The 16,199-nt window shown below is 51.0% G+C and overlaps 1 protein-coding gene across 4 annotated transcripts in view; it reads right to left on the bottom strand.

Annotated features, from left to right (window-relative positions):
* Positions 1 to 16,199, bottom strand: part of SLC43A2 (solute carrier family 43 member 2) — a 51,858-nt gene that overhangs the window by 14,111 nt on the left and 21,548 nt on the right. For all 4 annotated transcript variants that reach the window (XM_084802801.1, XM_084802798.1, XM_084802799.1 and 1 more), the window contains exons 6-9: positions 4,669 to 4,761; positions 3,494 to 3,627; positions 3,208 to 3,410; positions 2,641 to 2,787 (exon numbers count right to left, since the gene is read on the bottom strand). In XM_084802801.1, the coding sequence (XP_084658927.1) occupies positions 2,641 to 2,787; positions 3,208 to 3,410; positions 3,494 to 3,627; positions 4,669 to 4,761 (577 nt within the window). The remainder of the gene's footprint in view (positions 1 to 2,640; positions 2,788 to 3,207; positions 3,411 to 3,493; positions 3,628 to 4,668; positions 4,762 to 16,199) is intronic.

Here is a 16,199-nt window from a genome sequence, read left to right as displayed (position 1 = left end):
AGTGCTGAGATTATTTTTTTTTTTTTTTGGTCTTTTGAGACAGGGTTTCTCTGTGTAGCCTTGGCCTTGAACTCACAGCGATCCTCCTGCCTCTGCCTCCCGAGTGCTGGGATTAAAGGCATGCGCCACCACGCCCAGCTATGTGCTGAGATTTTTAAAAAGAGATTTATTTATTTATTTATTATTTATACAGTATTCTGCCTCCATTTGAGCCAGCAAGCCAGAAGAAGCCACCAAATTTCATTATAGAAGATTGTGAGCCACCATGTGGTTGCTGGGAATTGAACTCAGGACCTTTGGAAGAGCAGCCAGTGCTCTTAACCTTTGAGCCATCTCTCTCCAGCACCCCAAGTGCTGGGATTATAGGCTTGTGCCACTAATCATGGCTTTTGGGGTCTTTTGTTTTGTTTTTTGAAACAGCATTTTTCTGTATAGCCCTGGCTGTCCTGGAACTCATGCTGTAGACCAGGCTGGCCTCAAACTCAGAGTTCCACCTGCATCTGCCTCCAGAGTGCTGGGATTAAAGGCTTGCACCACCAGTGCCCAGCAGTTTGAGATGTCTTACAGCTAAGGTGCTTGTCACATAAGCTTTACACCTGAGTTAAGTGTCCAAAATACACAGGGGAAGAAGAGAACCAACTCCTAAAAGTTGTGCTCTGCCTCCACGTGAGCAATACACATCTTTACCTGCTGAGCTCGTCCCAAGGAGAGGTGGTTTTTGTTTGTTTGGTTTGGTTTTTTTGAGACAGGGTTTCTCTGTGTATCCTTGGCTGTCCTGGACTCGATTTGCAGACCAGGCTGGCCTCGAACTCACAGTGATCCACCTGCCTCTGCCTCCCCAGTGCTGGGATTAAAGGCGTGCGCCACCGCGCCCAGCAGAGAGGTTTTTATTTAACTGAAATAGCAGAAGATTAAACTGGGTTGATGGTAATTCTAGTGCTTGGCTGCAACAGGAAGATTACCTCCTGTCTGAAGCTAACCTGGTCTACTAAGTAAGTTCCAGGCTAGCCTAGGCTACCACATCTTTAAAAAAAAAAAAAGTCTGGCTCTCCAGAATGGTCCATGCCTGCAGCCATAGCTACAGTCTCCTGAAGTAGAGGGGTGGCTTGCGAGTCTAGGCAAAGCAGCAAGCAAGATCCACCCAGATCCAGATCCCCTCTCGTTAATGCATGCAGGCCTCGGAGTTGCTATGCAACCTCGGGTGACTTTGAACATCTAATCTTCCTGCTTCCATCTCTACAGTGCTGGGATTATAGGCATTCAGAGTACTAAGAAAGCACTCTACCACGGGGCAGTGGTGGCGCACGCCTTCAATACCGTCTCAAAAAAAAAAAAAAAAAAAAAACCAAAACAAAACTGGAGAAAACAAAAGAAAGAAAGAAAAAAAGAAAGAAAGAACGAACGAACGCACGCTACCAAGTAAGCCACATTAAACCCCTCATCTAAAAATAAATAAATAAATAAATAAATTAATTCATTCATTCATTCCAGGGATATAAAGTTAGGAAATTAAAGCCAGGCAGTGGTGACTCACCCCTTTAATCCCAGCACTCAGAGGCAGGCAGATCTCTGTGAGTTCAAGGCCACCCTGGTCTACAGAGTGAGTTCCAGGACAGCCAGAGCTACATAGAAAAACTTGCTCTCCAAAAAATAAAACAAACAAAAAGCTAGGAAATTATCATTAGACTAAACAAAGCTAAGGGTCTTTTTCTCCCCTAAGAACCCCGAGGCCATTACTGTGCCCACCCCCTCAGGATTTGTTTGTTTATTCTATTCAGCATCTTTCCACTGTCTCTCCCCCCTGAGAAGCTGGTAGGTGCCTGGAGCTTTTCCCTCTGTGAAAGCAGGCCGCCTTGCTGTCCCTGTGGAAAACTGGTATTTGGCTCCTTGCAAGGACTGCATTATCTATCTTTCTCTCGGTAAAAACAAGTTAGCCAACAAAAGAAAGTGGCAGGCTGGTGAGACTGCCAACAAAGAGGATTTGCCGAATGTGTGTTTGTCCTGCTTGCTCAGGATGACTAAAGCTGAGTCAGCCAGGCCCTCATCAGCTCAAGACCTGCCGCTGTTTTCCTGTGTGTTATCAGTTCTGTTTCCCAGAGTGAACAAGCTTCAACTGGAACCCAACTTGCTCCTGAGAAGCCTTTGTTCTCCCTGGTTCCCAGGGCAGGACACTGATCCTAGAGTGGGTCCCCCACTGACTCAGAGCCCTCTGCCAGGACAAAGGTCCTCCCTCAGCCCCCAAGATGTCCAAGAGCCAAGCCAGTGCCTTCGGAGCAGGGATGTGACGGGGTGGGGCTGGGTTGCTGTCTTCTGCTCTGGGCAGTGTTTTCAGTACGGATATAGCCCATAGTCCGCCCCACTGGCACTGGAAACATGCACACACCCCACAGCCTAACACACGGAGCCATCTCAGCCCTCTCCCCACCTTAGCCTGGAAATCCTGATGGGCACAGGAAAGAACGGTCAAGCTGGCTGTGACAAAACAGCCTTGTCAGGCGAGCAGGGCCTCAGACACAGCCCGACTGACCTGGCTTGACATAATACTTCAGCTAGTGGGGCTGGTGAGCTTCACTTGGCTAATGACAGTGACAGTATTGCCCCCATCCTGGAGGGATGCATCAAGGCCCAGGGGACACTTACCTGTCTTCTGGTCACCACTGACCAGGAATTCAAGGATGCTGTTCATGGCCCCCATGTAGAAGATGAGCCGCAGCTGTGTGACACACATGGTGACCAGGCTAAGCAGCAGGATGGGGCTGAACACACTGTGCATGAACGAGGGGGCTGCTGTGGGAAGAAAGCATGGGGCTCAGGGCCGGGAAATATGGCCCATCCGGCATCCAGGGCCTGGGGAAGGGAGGAAGGCCTGACGTGCAGGCTGTGCTGGGTGTGAGGGGCAGCAAAGAGCCTGCTGAGGTCCGTGCGTGGTGCTGCCGCTCAGCAGCAGACTCCCCAAGCTCTGTGAAACTCAGTGCATGCGCGTGTGTAAAACAGGTGCCGCTGCCCACTTTGAGACAGAAAAAGTATTCAGGGGAAGGGTACCCATAGAGACACAGCCAACCATTGCCAATCAAGGGGGCCCTGGGCGACACCTGCAGCGTAAATGAGGATCTACCCTCGCCCCCCCCCCCCCCCCCCCCCGCTGCCTCTACCCCCACCCCAGATCTCCTGGGCCAGCCTGGGAGGGGAGAGACATGGGTCGGGTACCTGCAGCATCCGGCTGGCACTTCACCTCCAGGTCAACAGTGGACAGGCACAGCTTGTGGCCCTCCTGCAGCGCGGCTTGCTCCTTGGCGTTCCTCATGGAGCTGCCGACGCTCAGGCGGCGCCCCACGGTGGTCACCTGCTTGTAGAACTGTTTCCCTGTGATCTTGTGGTCAAAGCCCAGCCAGCTGAACTTGATCTTCACCCTGGGCCGCAGGAAAGGGTGTTTGTCAGTGCCGCCTAGGCCCCTGGCTGGAGGGAGGGTAGGCCAGGGAGCCCTCCTACTTACGAGTAGTCCATGTCCTCTGGTCCTGGGAAGGGCTCGAGTGGCCAGTTGAAGAAACAGTTGAGGAAAACCAGGCCAGAGCAGCCAGCCCAGACCACCAGGATGACAATGAAGGAGGCACCAGCATCATAGATGAGCTGTCAGGGGAGGGGCGCAGTGTTATCAATGGAGAGCCGGAATGGACACTGGGCAGGGGCAGTTGGGAGCTCCCGCTGTGCTGGGCTGTATAAAAGGGCGCGACCCTGTGAGCTGAGGTGTTTGGCTACTAGAAATCCTGTTCTCAGAACCCCACCTGTCTGTCCCTGGAATCCAACTGGAATCAAATGTCACCACCTTAAAAGGTGGCCACCATATCTCTGGCATGCCTGGGTCACAGAGAGCAATGCTCACTAAGGTTTTTCTGAGGGTTTTCCTTCTTTGTTATTTATTTATTTATTTATTTATTTATTTATTTATTTATTTCCGGTTTTTCAAGACATGGTTTCTCTGTGTATCCCTGGCTGCTTCTGCTTCCTCCATCACCCAGAACAAGAGAGAGCGCACAGGACAGCTGGCCGGATTCCCTCGGCTGCATCTGTGGCTCCCGCTCGCCATCGCAGGCCCCTCTACACCACTAACACCACCTTCACCTTGACGCCAGTGCTCAGGGAGGGAAAGGCCCCTGGTGACGTCCTAACAGAGCAACAGAAGAAGGGAGGGACCAGAGCCTTGGGGACTGTGAGCTTAGGCTTCTTCCTGATCTCATGTGACTTCCACAGGCTCAGAATCCTGCCTGCCTGCGAGGGAAACAGCTGAACCAACTTGGTGGACGACGGCAGAGCGCCGGGCTAATGCGGAGCAACAGGCCAACATTAACAGGCTGGAGGCTCCCAGGAGCGGAGGCAAGCTCAGCCACCCTACTTTCCCTTCCCCACACAGGCTGGGGTCACACACCACAGGGCAACGCCGAAGCCCTCCTCTTCCAGGGGCCCAGGGGAAAGGGGGTTCTTATCTTGCTCCTGTGGTGCCAGCTGCATCCTGCCCAGGTGGGAAGGGCAGCTGAGGGGCCACCCCTAGTGCTCACAATGACTCCTCTCCTCAGAGAGGCTGCAGTGGCCTAGGCGGAGGCCTCTGCACAGTTCCTAGGAAAAGAGCCTGCGTTGGGGGAGGCGGAGGGACACCTCGGGCCACGCCCTTACCTTGATTCCCGGGAAGGTAACTGCTGAGGAGGCGTAGGACCCAATCATCAAGGCAATAAACGTGGACCGAAGGTCACCGAACATATTGGGCAGCTGAGGGGCAGGATAGAGGAAAGAAAGGTGTAGGTCACAGGTGTGTCTCGCCTTTTGACATTGTGACACATCACTGTCACCTGCAAAATTCATACCAGTGAACTGCGCAACCGAGCTCACGAAAGTGGCAGGAAGATCTCGTTTTCAGTAAGCTTATGACTTTGTGTTGGGCTGCGTTCATAGCTGTCCTGGGCTGAGTCGGACTGGCCCGAGGGGGGAGAGAAGAGAGAAGCTAGCAATGGTCAGACCTCACGGCTCTCCTGCTCTCGCTCTGTGGAATTCACAGCATAGCAGTCTGGGCAATTGACACTAATTAATTGGACGCTTTCCTTTCCCGGACAGAGAAAGATTGAGGGGGGTTGGGTGGAGGAGGCACAGCATAAGGAAGAAATTCAACTCCAACAGAACAGACACGGCGTTGACTGTCTGCACACGCCCCCACCACTCCTGACGCAGACCACCGCCCTTTACCACGTTTGAGGGAGGTGTCAGAGGACAAAGCTGTGAGCCTGAAGCACCCCTCAAAGGGAGAAAGCCTGTCAAAAATAAGCATCTATTTGGGGAAATGCGTGTCGTTTTATAAATAAAAATATCCAAAGAATCCCCCAAGACCAGATGTCAGCAAAAGCTGCTTTCAGTTTCGAGCGCATGTTCCTTTAGGTGCCTGTCACAACCCTAATGCGGTGGCAGGTGGCTCCCGCTCTGCCTCTGAGTCTCTGAGAGTAAGCAGAGGATTCGCTGCGACACTCCAGCCTGGGAGTCACCTGGAGCCTCCAGAAAGCCAAGACTTGGAAGGCCCAGGCGGTTTAACCCAGGGTCGCTCTGAGCATGGGCGCAAAGCCTGAGCAGCCTCATTTGAAATGACTTCAGGGCTAAACCCCAAAGATTCTGCAGAGACTCAGGGCTGGGAAGATGTCACAGCATGGGCTGGAGCCATGGCTTGGCGGTTAAAAGCACTTGTTGCTCTGGGTTTGGTTCCCAGCACTGACAGGGTGGCTCATGGTCATCCTTAACTCCAACACCTTCTTCTGACCTCTGTGCACATAAGGCACACAAACATTTGTACATGGAGACAAAACACTCATTCAAGTAAGTAAAATATCTTTAAAAAAAAAAAAAGACTCATTTACAGGGCTGGAGAGATGGCTCAGAGGTTAAGTGCACTGACTGCCCTTCCAGAGGTCCTGAGTTCAATTCCCAGCCACCACATGGTGGCTCACAACCATCTATAATGTGATCTGGTGCCCTCTTCTGGTGTGCAGGTGTACATGCAGGCAGAACACTGTACACATAATAAATAAATAAATAAATAAATATTTTAAAAAAAGATTCAACCAGTGCTCTTAACCTCTGAGCCATCTCTCCAGCCCCTAAATAAAATATAAAATATCTTTAAGAAAAAGGAGAAGGAGGAGGAGGAGGAGGAAGAGGAGGGGAGGTGGTGGTGGTATGCTGCATGGTGGCACACACCTTTAATCCTGGCACTCGGTAGGCAGAGACAGGTGAATCCCTGAGTTTGAGGCCAGCCTGGTCTACATAGTGAGTTCCAGGACAGCCAGGGCTACTGCAAGCAGCCATGGATGATGGATCCCACACGCCAGAGTAAAGACATCCTGACACAGCAGCCACAGCTCTTCTCCTCTCCCATCTCGGGAGCCTGTGCCAGCTCATCAACAGTGCCACTGGTGCTGGGGACAAGCTCGTGAGAGCTATGTCCCCCTCTCTCATTAAATCCAGCCCATGCGTGTGAGCCTAATCCTCGCTGGTTAACCAAAGTAGAAAGGGAGGCCTCAAAGTTCCCTGAGGCTCACAGCAAGACCCTAGCTCAAAACAAAAGAAGCCTGCTCCATGCCCATTCCTTGCTACTAAAATGGGGCCAATTAGGATGCTCTGCTGGTCTCTCATGATTTCTGCCTGGTTTGCTCATGATTAAATAAATAAGCAATGAACATTATCAATAAAGTTTCAAATATCTATGCCCTAAGATAGACAGAAGCAGCAAGAATGTGGAGGGCAGCTTTGTCTACATAGTTACATCTTTTTCTTTTCTCTCTTTTTTTGTTTTTTTGAGACAGTGTTTCCTGTGTAGCCTTGGGTATCCTGGTCTCTATTTGTAGACTAGGCTGGCCGAAAACTCACAGAGATCCACCTGCCTCTGCCTCCCCAGGGCTGGGATTACAGGTGTGGGTCACCTCAAATGAACTAGAGCTACACACAAGATCCAGCCTCAAAACAAAAACAAAAACAAAGAGAAGAGGCTGGGTGTAGCACTGCAGTCCCTTAATCCCAGTACTCAGTAGGCACGGGCAAGTGGATCTCTGTGAGTTCAAAGCCAGCCTGGTCTACATAGCAACTGCCAGGACAGCCAGGGCCACAGAGTGAGACCTTGCTTCAGTTTGATAGATAGATAGATAGATAGATAGATAGATAGATAGATAGATAGACAGACAGACAGACAGACAGACAGACAGACAGGCAGATAATGATGGCAGACATTGCTGCCTGACTTTAACCCCTGAGACTCACATGGTAGAAGAAGAGAAGCAACTCTCACAAGCTCTCCTCTGACCTACACAGACCCACTAGGGTGGCCATTCTAAGTTGGACAGTAACAAAGGCTGGTGAGAACCTAGGGGGAGCTGGCATAAGCTTCCAGAAGAAATATGAAGATATACCCCCCTCCCCCGCACACTCTGGAATCAGAGCTGGTTTTTCAGAAAGTTAAAACAAACTCTATTCCTAGGTACATTCCTAAGAGACACAAAACTATGTGCTGTAATGTTTGGGAAAGTACTCTTCATAATAGAAAAAAAAATGAAACCAACCTGATGTCCATCAAGATGAAGAGATACATGCTACAACAGGTGTGAACCTGGGAAAATAGTAAGCTAAGAGAGAAAGAGAAGCCAGGCACAGAAGACCACATCTGGAGAGCTGGCTCCTTCCAGCACCCACATGGCGGCTAACAACCATCTGTAACTCCAGCTCCAGGGGATCTGATGCCCTCTTTTGGACTCCATGGGCACTGCATGCATGTGGTTAACATATATACATGCAGTCAAAACACTTTGACACATAAAGTTTTCCTAGGAGAGCATATGTTATATGCATTCATTGTATGAAATGTCCCAAGTAGACAAATCCAAAGAGACAGGCGGTGGTGGCGCATGCCTTTAATCCCAGCACTCAGGAACCAGAGGCAGGCGGATCTGAGTTCAAGGCCACGCCAGTCTACAGAGTGAGTTCTGGGACAGCCAAGGCTACACAGAGAAACCCAGTCTAGGAAAAAACAAACATACAAACAAACAAACAAACAAAGAGTAGATTAGTGACAGGCAAAGGCCAGGGACCAAAAAGGACTGCCGGGGCACAGGATTTGTTTAGACTGATGCAGTTCACTGAAGTGACGACCATCCAACTCTGTGGATGCACTAAAACTCCCCGGATGCACACACACTAAGCTGAGATGAATGGTATGTGACTTATAGGCCATTTATGCTTTTCAGGATATTAGTACGTAACAGGACTGTTTTGGGGGAGGAACATTAACAAGTTGATAAGTCTTATGGTACGGAGACCAGGATGATGAGCTATGTTTTCTCCCAAATTCTTAGCACGCAGAAAGCTTTTTCTCCTGGTCTACAAAGTAAGTCCAGGACAATCAAGGCTACACAGAGAAACCCTGTCTCAAAAAAAAAAAAGCTTTTTCTCATCATTCTAGATTTTCTGGGAATGGTGGGAGGGGGCCAAGTGAGGGGCATAGGAGACAAAGGAAATGTGACTTGGCCAAGTGTGCACAAACACACCCAGGTGAGCACTGCACACCTGCCTGGAAGGAATGCTGTGTTCAGGACAAACTCATGTGTCCCAAAGCACGTATTCAGGTGGCAAAACATACTTGTAGGAAAGGCATCCACGGGAGCCATAGCCACCTCAGGGAGAATCAAAAGATGACAACTGCCTACGTGGAAAGAGGGAAACACACCCGCATGGGATTCCAGTCCGGTCAGGACAAGTGGGGAAAGGGAGAGGTCAGAGGAGGGTCAGAAGAGCAGTTGGAGGCCGAGAGCCTGTGCCTGTCCTTCCCCAGGCAGGGCCAAGCGGAGATTCCTGCGCACACAGCTATTGTGCCTTAGGGAAAATTCCCAACATCAGAACCAGCCGCAGGCAGGACCTCTTCAACGGGGCTAGGAAACACCCAGAAAAGCAGACCTGGTGTTGGTCGGCCCCATTCTTTCTTCTATCTTCATCCAAGCCCGCCTTAACCCTTACCCAGGAGAGAGAAGGCAGCACAGTGAGGGCGCAGGGTGTGTGGCCCTGCTCTGACCTCCTCATACTAGACTCAGAACGGGAACACAAGGACAGTTCACTTGTTTGTGATGCAATCATTTGCCCTGGGCAGGATCAATGGCAGCAGCTGAGCTCTCCCTCCCGTCCACCTGCTCGGAGCATTTTTTATCTGTTTTTTGAGACAAGGTCTCCTATGATCTTTCACTCTTACTAGCCCCGACCCCCCACCCTCCCACACACACATCAAAGTGCTGGGGTTACTGGCATGAGCCACCACACCCAGCCTCCTACCTGGAAGAGTGTTACCAAACCATGAAAACGCATGTTATTTTGGCCAGTGTGCCATTCCAAGGGCAGCACAGAGCCTCAGGGCAAACCACATTAGACAGTTTCCCATCAACTTCAATTTATTGTTTTTTGTTTGGGTTTTCAAGACAGAGTCTCTCTGTGTAGCCTTGGCTGTCCTGGACTCACTTTGTAGACCAGGCTGGCTTCAAACTCACAGTGATCCGCCTGCCTCTGCCTCCTGAGTGCTGGGACTAAAGGAGTGTGCCACCACACCAGCTTTCTCCTTACTTCCTTTCTTCCTCCAGAAGAAAACTCTCTGTATAGCAGGCCGAGATGTCCTGGAACTCACTTTGTAACCCAAGCTAGTCTCAAACTCAAGTAGATCCGCCTGCTTCTTGCCTCCTGAGTGCTAGGGTTAAAGGGGTGTGCCACCACGCCCGGCTTCTTTACTCCCTTATTTTTGTTAGTGTTTCCTTTTTCTATGTGTATGGGTGTTTTGCTTGCATATACATCTACACACCCTTTGCCTACAGGTACCCAAGGAGGCCAGAAGGAGTTGGATGCCCTGAAACTAAAGTTACAGGTGGTTGAGAGCTGCCATGTGGGTTCTGGGAATCAAACTCAGATCCTCTTCAAGGAGCAGCTACACTTACCCACCGAGCCACCCAGCCCTTCCACGGAGCAGCTACACTTACCCACCGAGCCACCCAGCCCTTCCACGGAGCAGCTACACTTACCCACCGAGCCACCCAGCCCTTCCACGGAGCAGCTACACTTACCCACCGAGCCACTCAGCCCTTCCACGGAGCAGCTACACTTACCCACCGAGCCACTCAGCCCTTCCACGGAGCAGCTACACTTACCCACTGAGCCACTCAGCCCTTCCACGGAGCAGCTACACTTACCCACCGAGCCACCCAGCCCTTCCACGGAGCAGCTACACTTACCCACCGAGCCACTCAGCCCTTCCACGGAGCAGCTACACTTACCCACCGAGCCACCCAGCCCTTCCACGGAGCAGCTACACTTACCCACCGAGCCACTCAGCCCTTCCACGGAGCAGCTACACTTACCCACTGAGCCACCCAGCCCTTCCACTGAGCAGCTACACTTACCCACCAAGCCACCCAGCCCTTCCACGATGCCTTGTTAAGGATAGGGTCCCATGTAGCCCAGGTTAGCTTCAAACTTGCTCTGAGGGGCTGGAGAGATGACTTTCTGGCACCACTTCCTAAGAACTAGGATTACAGGGAGTGTCATAACTTTTCCCTTCTGACCTGATATTATAAAGTGTTTTCTAAATTTTTTTACTGTTCCTTTCTGACACAAGTGAAAATGGCTGCCTAGTAATTCTTTATCTGGGTGGTCTATAATTTAGGAAACCATGTGTCTGGTTTTAGACCATTGGCCCTTTTATGTTTATTCATGAAAAGATGTTAATCTCTTGGGGTAGGTGGCGCTGCCATGCAAAGCCTGTGCACACCTTAGGCAAGCGCTCCACCACTTAGCTACGTCTCCAGCCTTCCTTTTACTTTTCTTTTTTTAAAATACATTTTATTAATTCATTCATATTACATCTCAATTGTTATCCCATCCCTTGTATCCTCCCATTCCTCCCTCCCACTTTCCCCCTACTCCCCTATGACTGAGGGCGGCCTCCTCCCCCTGTATATGCTCATAGGGTATTACTTTTCTTTTAAACTAATTTGTCCAGGTTGACCTTGAACTCGTTCTACAGCCTAAGCAGATCTTCCAATCTCAACCTCCAAATCACTAGCAGTACAGCCCCTGCACTGCCAGGCCTAATTTGTTTAACAAAACAAAATGACAAGTTCTTACATTAGTTGTGATCTTGAACTTATGAGCGTCCTGCCCCAGCCTCCTAAGTAGCTAGAGTACAAGCACGCACTACCACAAGGCGGCTCAATGGATTTTTTTTTTTTTTTTGGTTTGTTTTTCAAGACAGGGCTTCTCTATGTAGCCTTGGCTGTCCTGGACTCACTTTGTAGACCAGGCTGGCCTCGAACTCACAGATCCTGGGATGAAAGGCTTGTATGACCTAGATCAACTTTTTTTTTTTTTTTAAAGATTTACTTATTATTATGTATACAGTGCTCTGCCTGCATGTATGTACACCTGCAGGCCAGAAGAGGGCACCAGATCACATTATAGATGGGTGTGAGCCACCATGTGGTTGCTGGGAATTGACCTCAGGACCTTTGAAAGAGCAGGCAGTGCTCTTAACCTCTGAGCCATCTCTCCAGCCCTCAGTGGATAATCTTAAGGATGAAGGTGAACATAGGTGGCTTTCATCTCAAGGTAAATCCCCTCCTACCTCCCTCCCTCCTCCCCCCCCCCCACCAAAACTTGTTGAGGAAAAAAGAATGCACACGTCCTGGGGACTTATGATGCTCTGATAATAAAAGCAAATCAAAAATAAGAGTTGGACATTCAGTGTGCCCACATATAAGTACGGTTTTCTTTGTCATCTAACTTCCTCTTAATATATATAATTTTGTTTGGTTTGTTTTTAAGACACGGTTCCTGTGAAGCCCTGGCTGTCCTAGAACTCACTCTGAAGACTAGAGCAGCCTCAAACTCAGATATCTGCCTGACTTTGCTTTCCAAGTGCTAGGATTAAAGGCGTGCAGCACCACCACACCCGGCTCATAATTTTTGAACAAAAAATTAACAGAAAGATATATTTTAAATAAGTGATCAAAGCGGGTACAGTGGCACACTTCTGTAATCCTAGCACTGATGAAGTGACAACAGGAGAGTCAGGCAAGTGGCCAGGCTCGGTAAGTAAGTTTAACTCTATTCCAAAAGCTGTGGGAAACACAGAGGGCGAGACAGTCCGAGTGTTTCAGTTTAGGGACTACCCGGGGCTTGTACGGGATGAAACCGCCCGGCAAGGAGAGCCAGGCTGACCTTGACTAATGAAGCCCGCAGCCTAAACATCCAGACACTAGCGAGCGGGCTCACAACAGGGTAAGGTGAGGGTTCCCTGTGGGGTTGGTTACCTTGTACCTAAGTGATAACGTGGGCCTGCCTGCTGGAGATTTCCCTCATGGCTGGCTCAGGGGCAGCACGGTCACGTTTCCTTCCCATTAAGAAGCGTGTATAGTAGCAGCAGCTATTTTTAGCACTTGCTTTCTATAACATCTTTAAAACCCTGAAAACGACTAAATGCTCCTCGTCATGTTCACCTACTGCTAACAAAACCCTCAGGGTCTGAACTGGGCACAGCGACGCGCACCTGCACGGTGACGCGCACCTTGATCCCAGCCCTTAGGAGGTGGGAGGACCAGAAAGTCACGGTCACCCTCAGCCAGCCTACGTTAGAACAACATATTTAGTAAACGGCGGAGTTAGGACTCAAATCGTAGCTGGGTCAAGGCTGGTAGGACACTTCTGTTTATATCTCAAGCCATTTCGCCTTGCATGTCTGTCATCTTTTCCCGTTACATGTTCCTTATTAGGCAGATTCACGCTCACTGGGGATTCTTTTTTCTTCTGGTTTTGTTTGTTTTGGTATTTTTGGTGTGTGTGTAGCCTTGGCTGTCCAAGGCTCATTTTGTAGACCAGGCTGGCCTCGAACTCACAGCGATGTACCTGCCTCTGCCTCCCGAGTGCTGGGATTAAAGGTGTGCGCCACCACACCCACCCACCGGGGGATTCTGATATCCCTTCTGATGCTCCTTTTAGACCTCCCAGCCTCTGCCCTCGGCTGATCCCTGTGATCCAGGACCATACCACCCAGGGATGTGTGTTTGTATATGGCCTCAGCCGCCTGTCTCTTCCGGCCTGGACCCTCTCTCTCTCTCACTGGTCTTATTCTCTCCTCCTGTCAGACATATCGATGCCGACAAGTGGTGGTGATGTAGTTAGTGCTGGCTGAGTATTAAGCTGACTGCCTTAGCGGGGCCTCGAGGGCCTGCTGGAGGGGAAAACCAGATCTGCTGCCAAATAGGAAGCTGGAGCCGTGCTGCGGTGCCAGGTGCCAGGGAAATACTGCAGAGGCTGCTTCCTGGCTCCCAGGCACACACTCACAGGTAGGGCAGCGTAAGCCCCTCTCCCAGCTCTTGGTTTCTCCTCATAGCCACCTTGCTGCCTCTATTCTGCTAAGCAAAACCTGTCCTCAGTGCCTGAGCTCTTGGGCCTCATGGTAGGCCTGCCCTCACCCTGATGACTCACTCTCTCAGCTGTACCGTAAACAGGCCCAGCTGTGTCACATCCCCAGAGGGGAAAATAGCAGCTGCGGGCCACCCCTCCCCTAGTGTTCAGGCCACTGGACAAGAATCCCCAGAGGTCACTGCCAAAAACAGTTTGGACCATCTTCCTTAGGGACCCTAAGAAGCCCAAAGACGTGTGCCTCTTTTCACAGAAACCCCAGGGGAGGCCTCGGGGTAAGTGACACTCTTTTTTCAGATCCAAGGCCTCCTGAATTCACTCTCCCTGAGGATACACCCGGACTCTCTAATGAAGTCAAAGAGCCAAGCAGTGGGTGGGGGCTAACATTCTAGGCCTGTGGTCCCTAAAAGAGATGGCATACACACCCTGAGTTCAGTAAAGCCTGTAAAGGCCAGGGTCCAGTCTATCTGATCAGACTGTCTAGCTAGGAACTAGTCTGGACAAGTGGACTCAGTAGAGCTGGGCCGTTCCCTAACTAAAACAAGTGGGCACCCCTCAGAACACACCACGGGAAAGGTCCTTGCGGTCACCTTTTCGCTTCACTGGTGCAGGGGTGGGGAGGGAAAACTGCCTTCTCCCAGCCACCTCCTGTTCCACCTGCCGACACCCCCACTGCCTCCTGTCAAGCCCTGCACATGTCATGTGGAGCAAAGCCGTCAGGTGGAACCCCTCTGACGGGCCAAACCTTCCCAGGCCAACGGCCATCAGCTGACTGCCTTGGCTTCCCAAGGCAATAGGAAATAGGAAATAGGAAAGCAGAGGTTAAGCGGGCTCTGGTCCTACCAGGAGGGCCCTCCCTGCCTGGCACCTGGGTGCTCCAGGGAGGAAACAAAGGAAACTCTGCCCGGCTGTGGAGTGAGGCTGCGCAGGAAGACTACTGGACTCCCCCATCTGCTCACAGGGGGCCATTTGCTTCCACACCTGTCCCTCGCTTGGGTCCTTAAAGAGAGGGACGTGTGTGTGTGTGTGTGTGTGTGTGTGTGCGCGCGCGCTCTGTCCTCGGCAAGGTCCAATCTAATTCCCCTGGGATCATTTCTTCCTCGGCTTTAAAGCCAAACGTCAATGAATAAAATGGGAAAAGCCCACAGAGGAGAATTATTCCTCTCCTGAACATTTTGTAACCACTTTTCTGTGAGGGATTCAGACCAGAACGCCCCATCCCGCCCACACTGACAAGGGTCAGGGTAATGAAGTGGAAAAGATATGTTCACAAATTTGGCTCCATCTGCTCCCATCTCTAAGCAACCCAGGCCCTGGATTGTGGGGTGGCGGCCCAAAGACGCCACCTCAGCCACCGGCCGATGTTTGTGCTTCAGTTGATGGCGCGAGCTAAAGGGCTGTACAAACTAGAGACATTGAGCAAACAGACCAGAGTGTGCTGACCAGATGTCCGGGGGAGGCCAAGGCTCCACACCATGGCGTGTGGACTTGCACTGGTGGACTAGTGTGCCCCTCCCTCAGGGATGCCCCAGCCTCGTGCTACAAGAGCCCTGGCTGCTGATACCCTCTGAACCATCACACTCAAGGGGAGGACTATAGTGTGGCCATCAGAGTGCAGACTTCACAGGCTCAGTGAGAGTGGAGGGTGGCTGGGGTGGGGGTGGGGGTGCAAGCTATAGGCCACCTCCTCCTGAGTCTGTGAGGAAAAGGCATTTTGCCAACTGGGGGCCCCTTCTCCACCAATGGGTGTAACAGCCCACAGCCCATGTCATACAAAGCCCCTTGGGCCTGAGAAAGTCCCCAAATGAGGGTTTCCCTGACAATATACTCCCCCCGACTCCCAGGTTATCAAGGAGCCATTCTCTGTTTAAAAGTCCATGTAGATTTGATTTAGGGAGTTCTAAAGGCAATCTTAAAAAACTCATTTGTCTCCAAAAAAAGAAAACAGGGATGGGAGAAGCAAACAGAAAGCGCGCTGTGCTGCCAGCGCTGTGTTTCTGGGAGCTGGTCCTGACAGTTCTGCTTTTTAAAGGCCTGGGCTGTGTCAGAACCACGTTCAGCTCTGCTCAGCAGAAGGAACATTGCCTAACAGCCTCAGCCTGTCCTCGCTGACCCGCTTCCTAGTCCCTCTCAGGGTATAGTCTCATGAGAGATCAGGTCCCGTGGGAAGAATCATGAGACAGGGGAATGCCCAAGGAGATGCCTCCAGTCTTGGGGGGGGACGGGACTCAAAAAGTGCTCAGAGAACAACCCTGTACAACCTGGGATGGGGGCGGGGTCTGCAGGGGTGTTGACCCTCTGCCCTCAGGTGGACAACACTGTAGCTTCTTGGAGCCTCTAGACCAAAAGTTGGCCAATGTTTTCCATAAAGGGCCAGAGAGTAAACATTTCTGTCTTTGCGGGCCAGATGGTCTCTGTCATGACAGCCTGAAAGTCCCTGTAGCATGAGAGCATCCCAGACAACAGGTGAGCAAACAAGCATGACGTGGTTCAGGCAAAGCCTTGTTTATATAAACGGACAGAGATTTGGAGTTGCCCTGGGGTAGCAGCTCACTGACCCCTGTACTCTAGGTCCAAGGTACAGAAGCCAGGACAAGCCCTACACCTCCCTTGCAAGGATGGGTCCCTGCTACCAAATGCTTTACATAGTGCCCACCCACCATCCAGTGGACACTACTAGAAACACACACACACGCACACAGGCACACATGCACACAGGCACACAC

Source organism: Acomys minous (assembly GCF_964271855.1).
Source record: "Acomys minous genome assembly, chromosome: 12".
In the NCBI taxonomy this organism is placed as follows: Eukaryota; Metazoa; Chordata; class Mammalia; order Rodentia; family Muridae; genus Acomys; species Acomys minous.
Note: the sequence above shows the minus strand (reverse complement) of the source record. Positions and strands in the feature narration are given on the sequence as shown.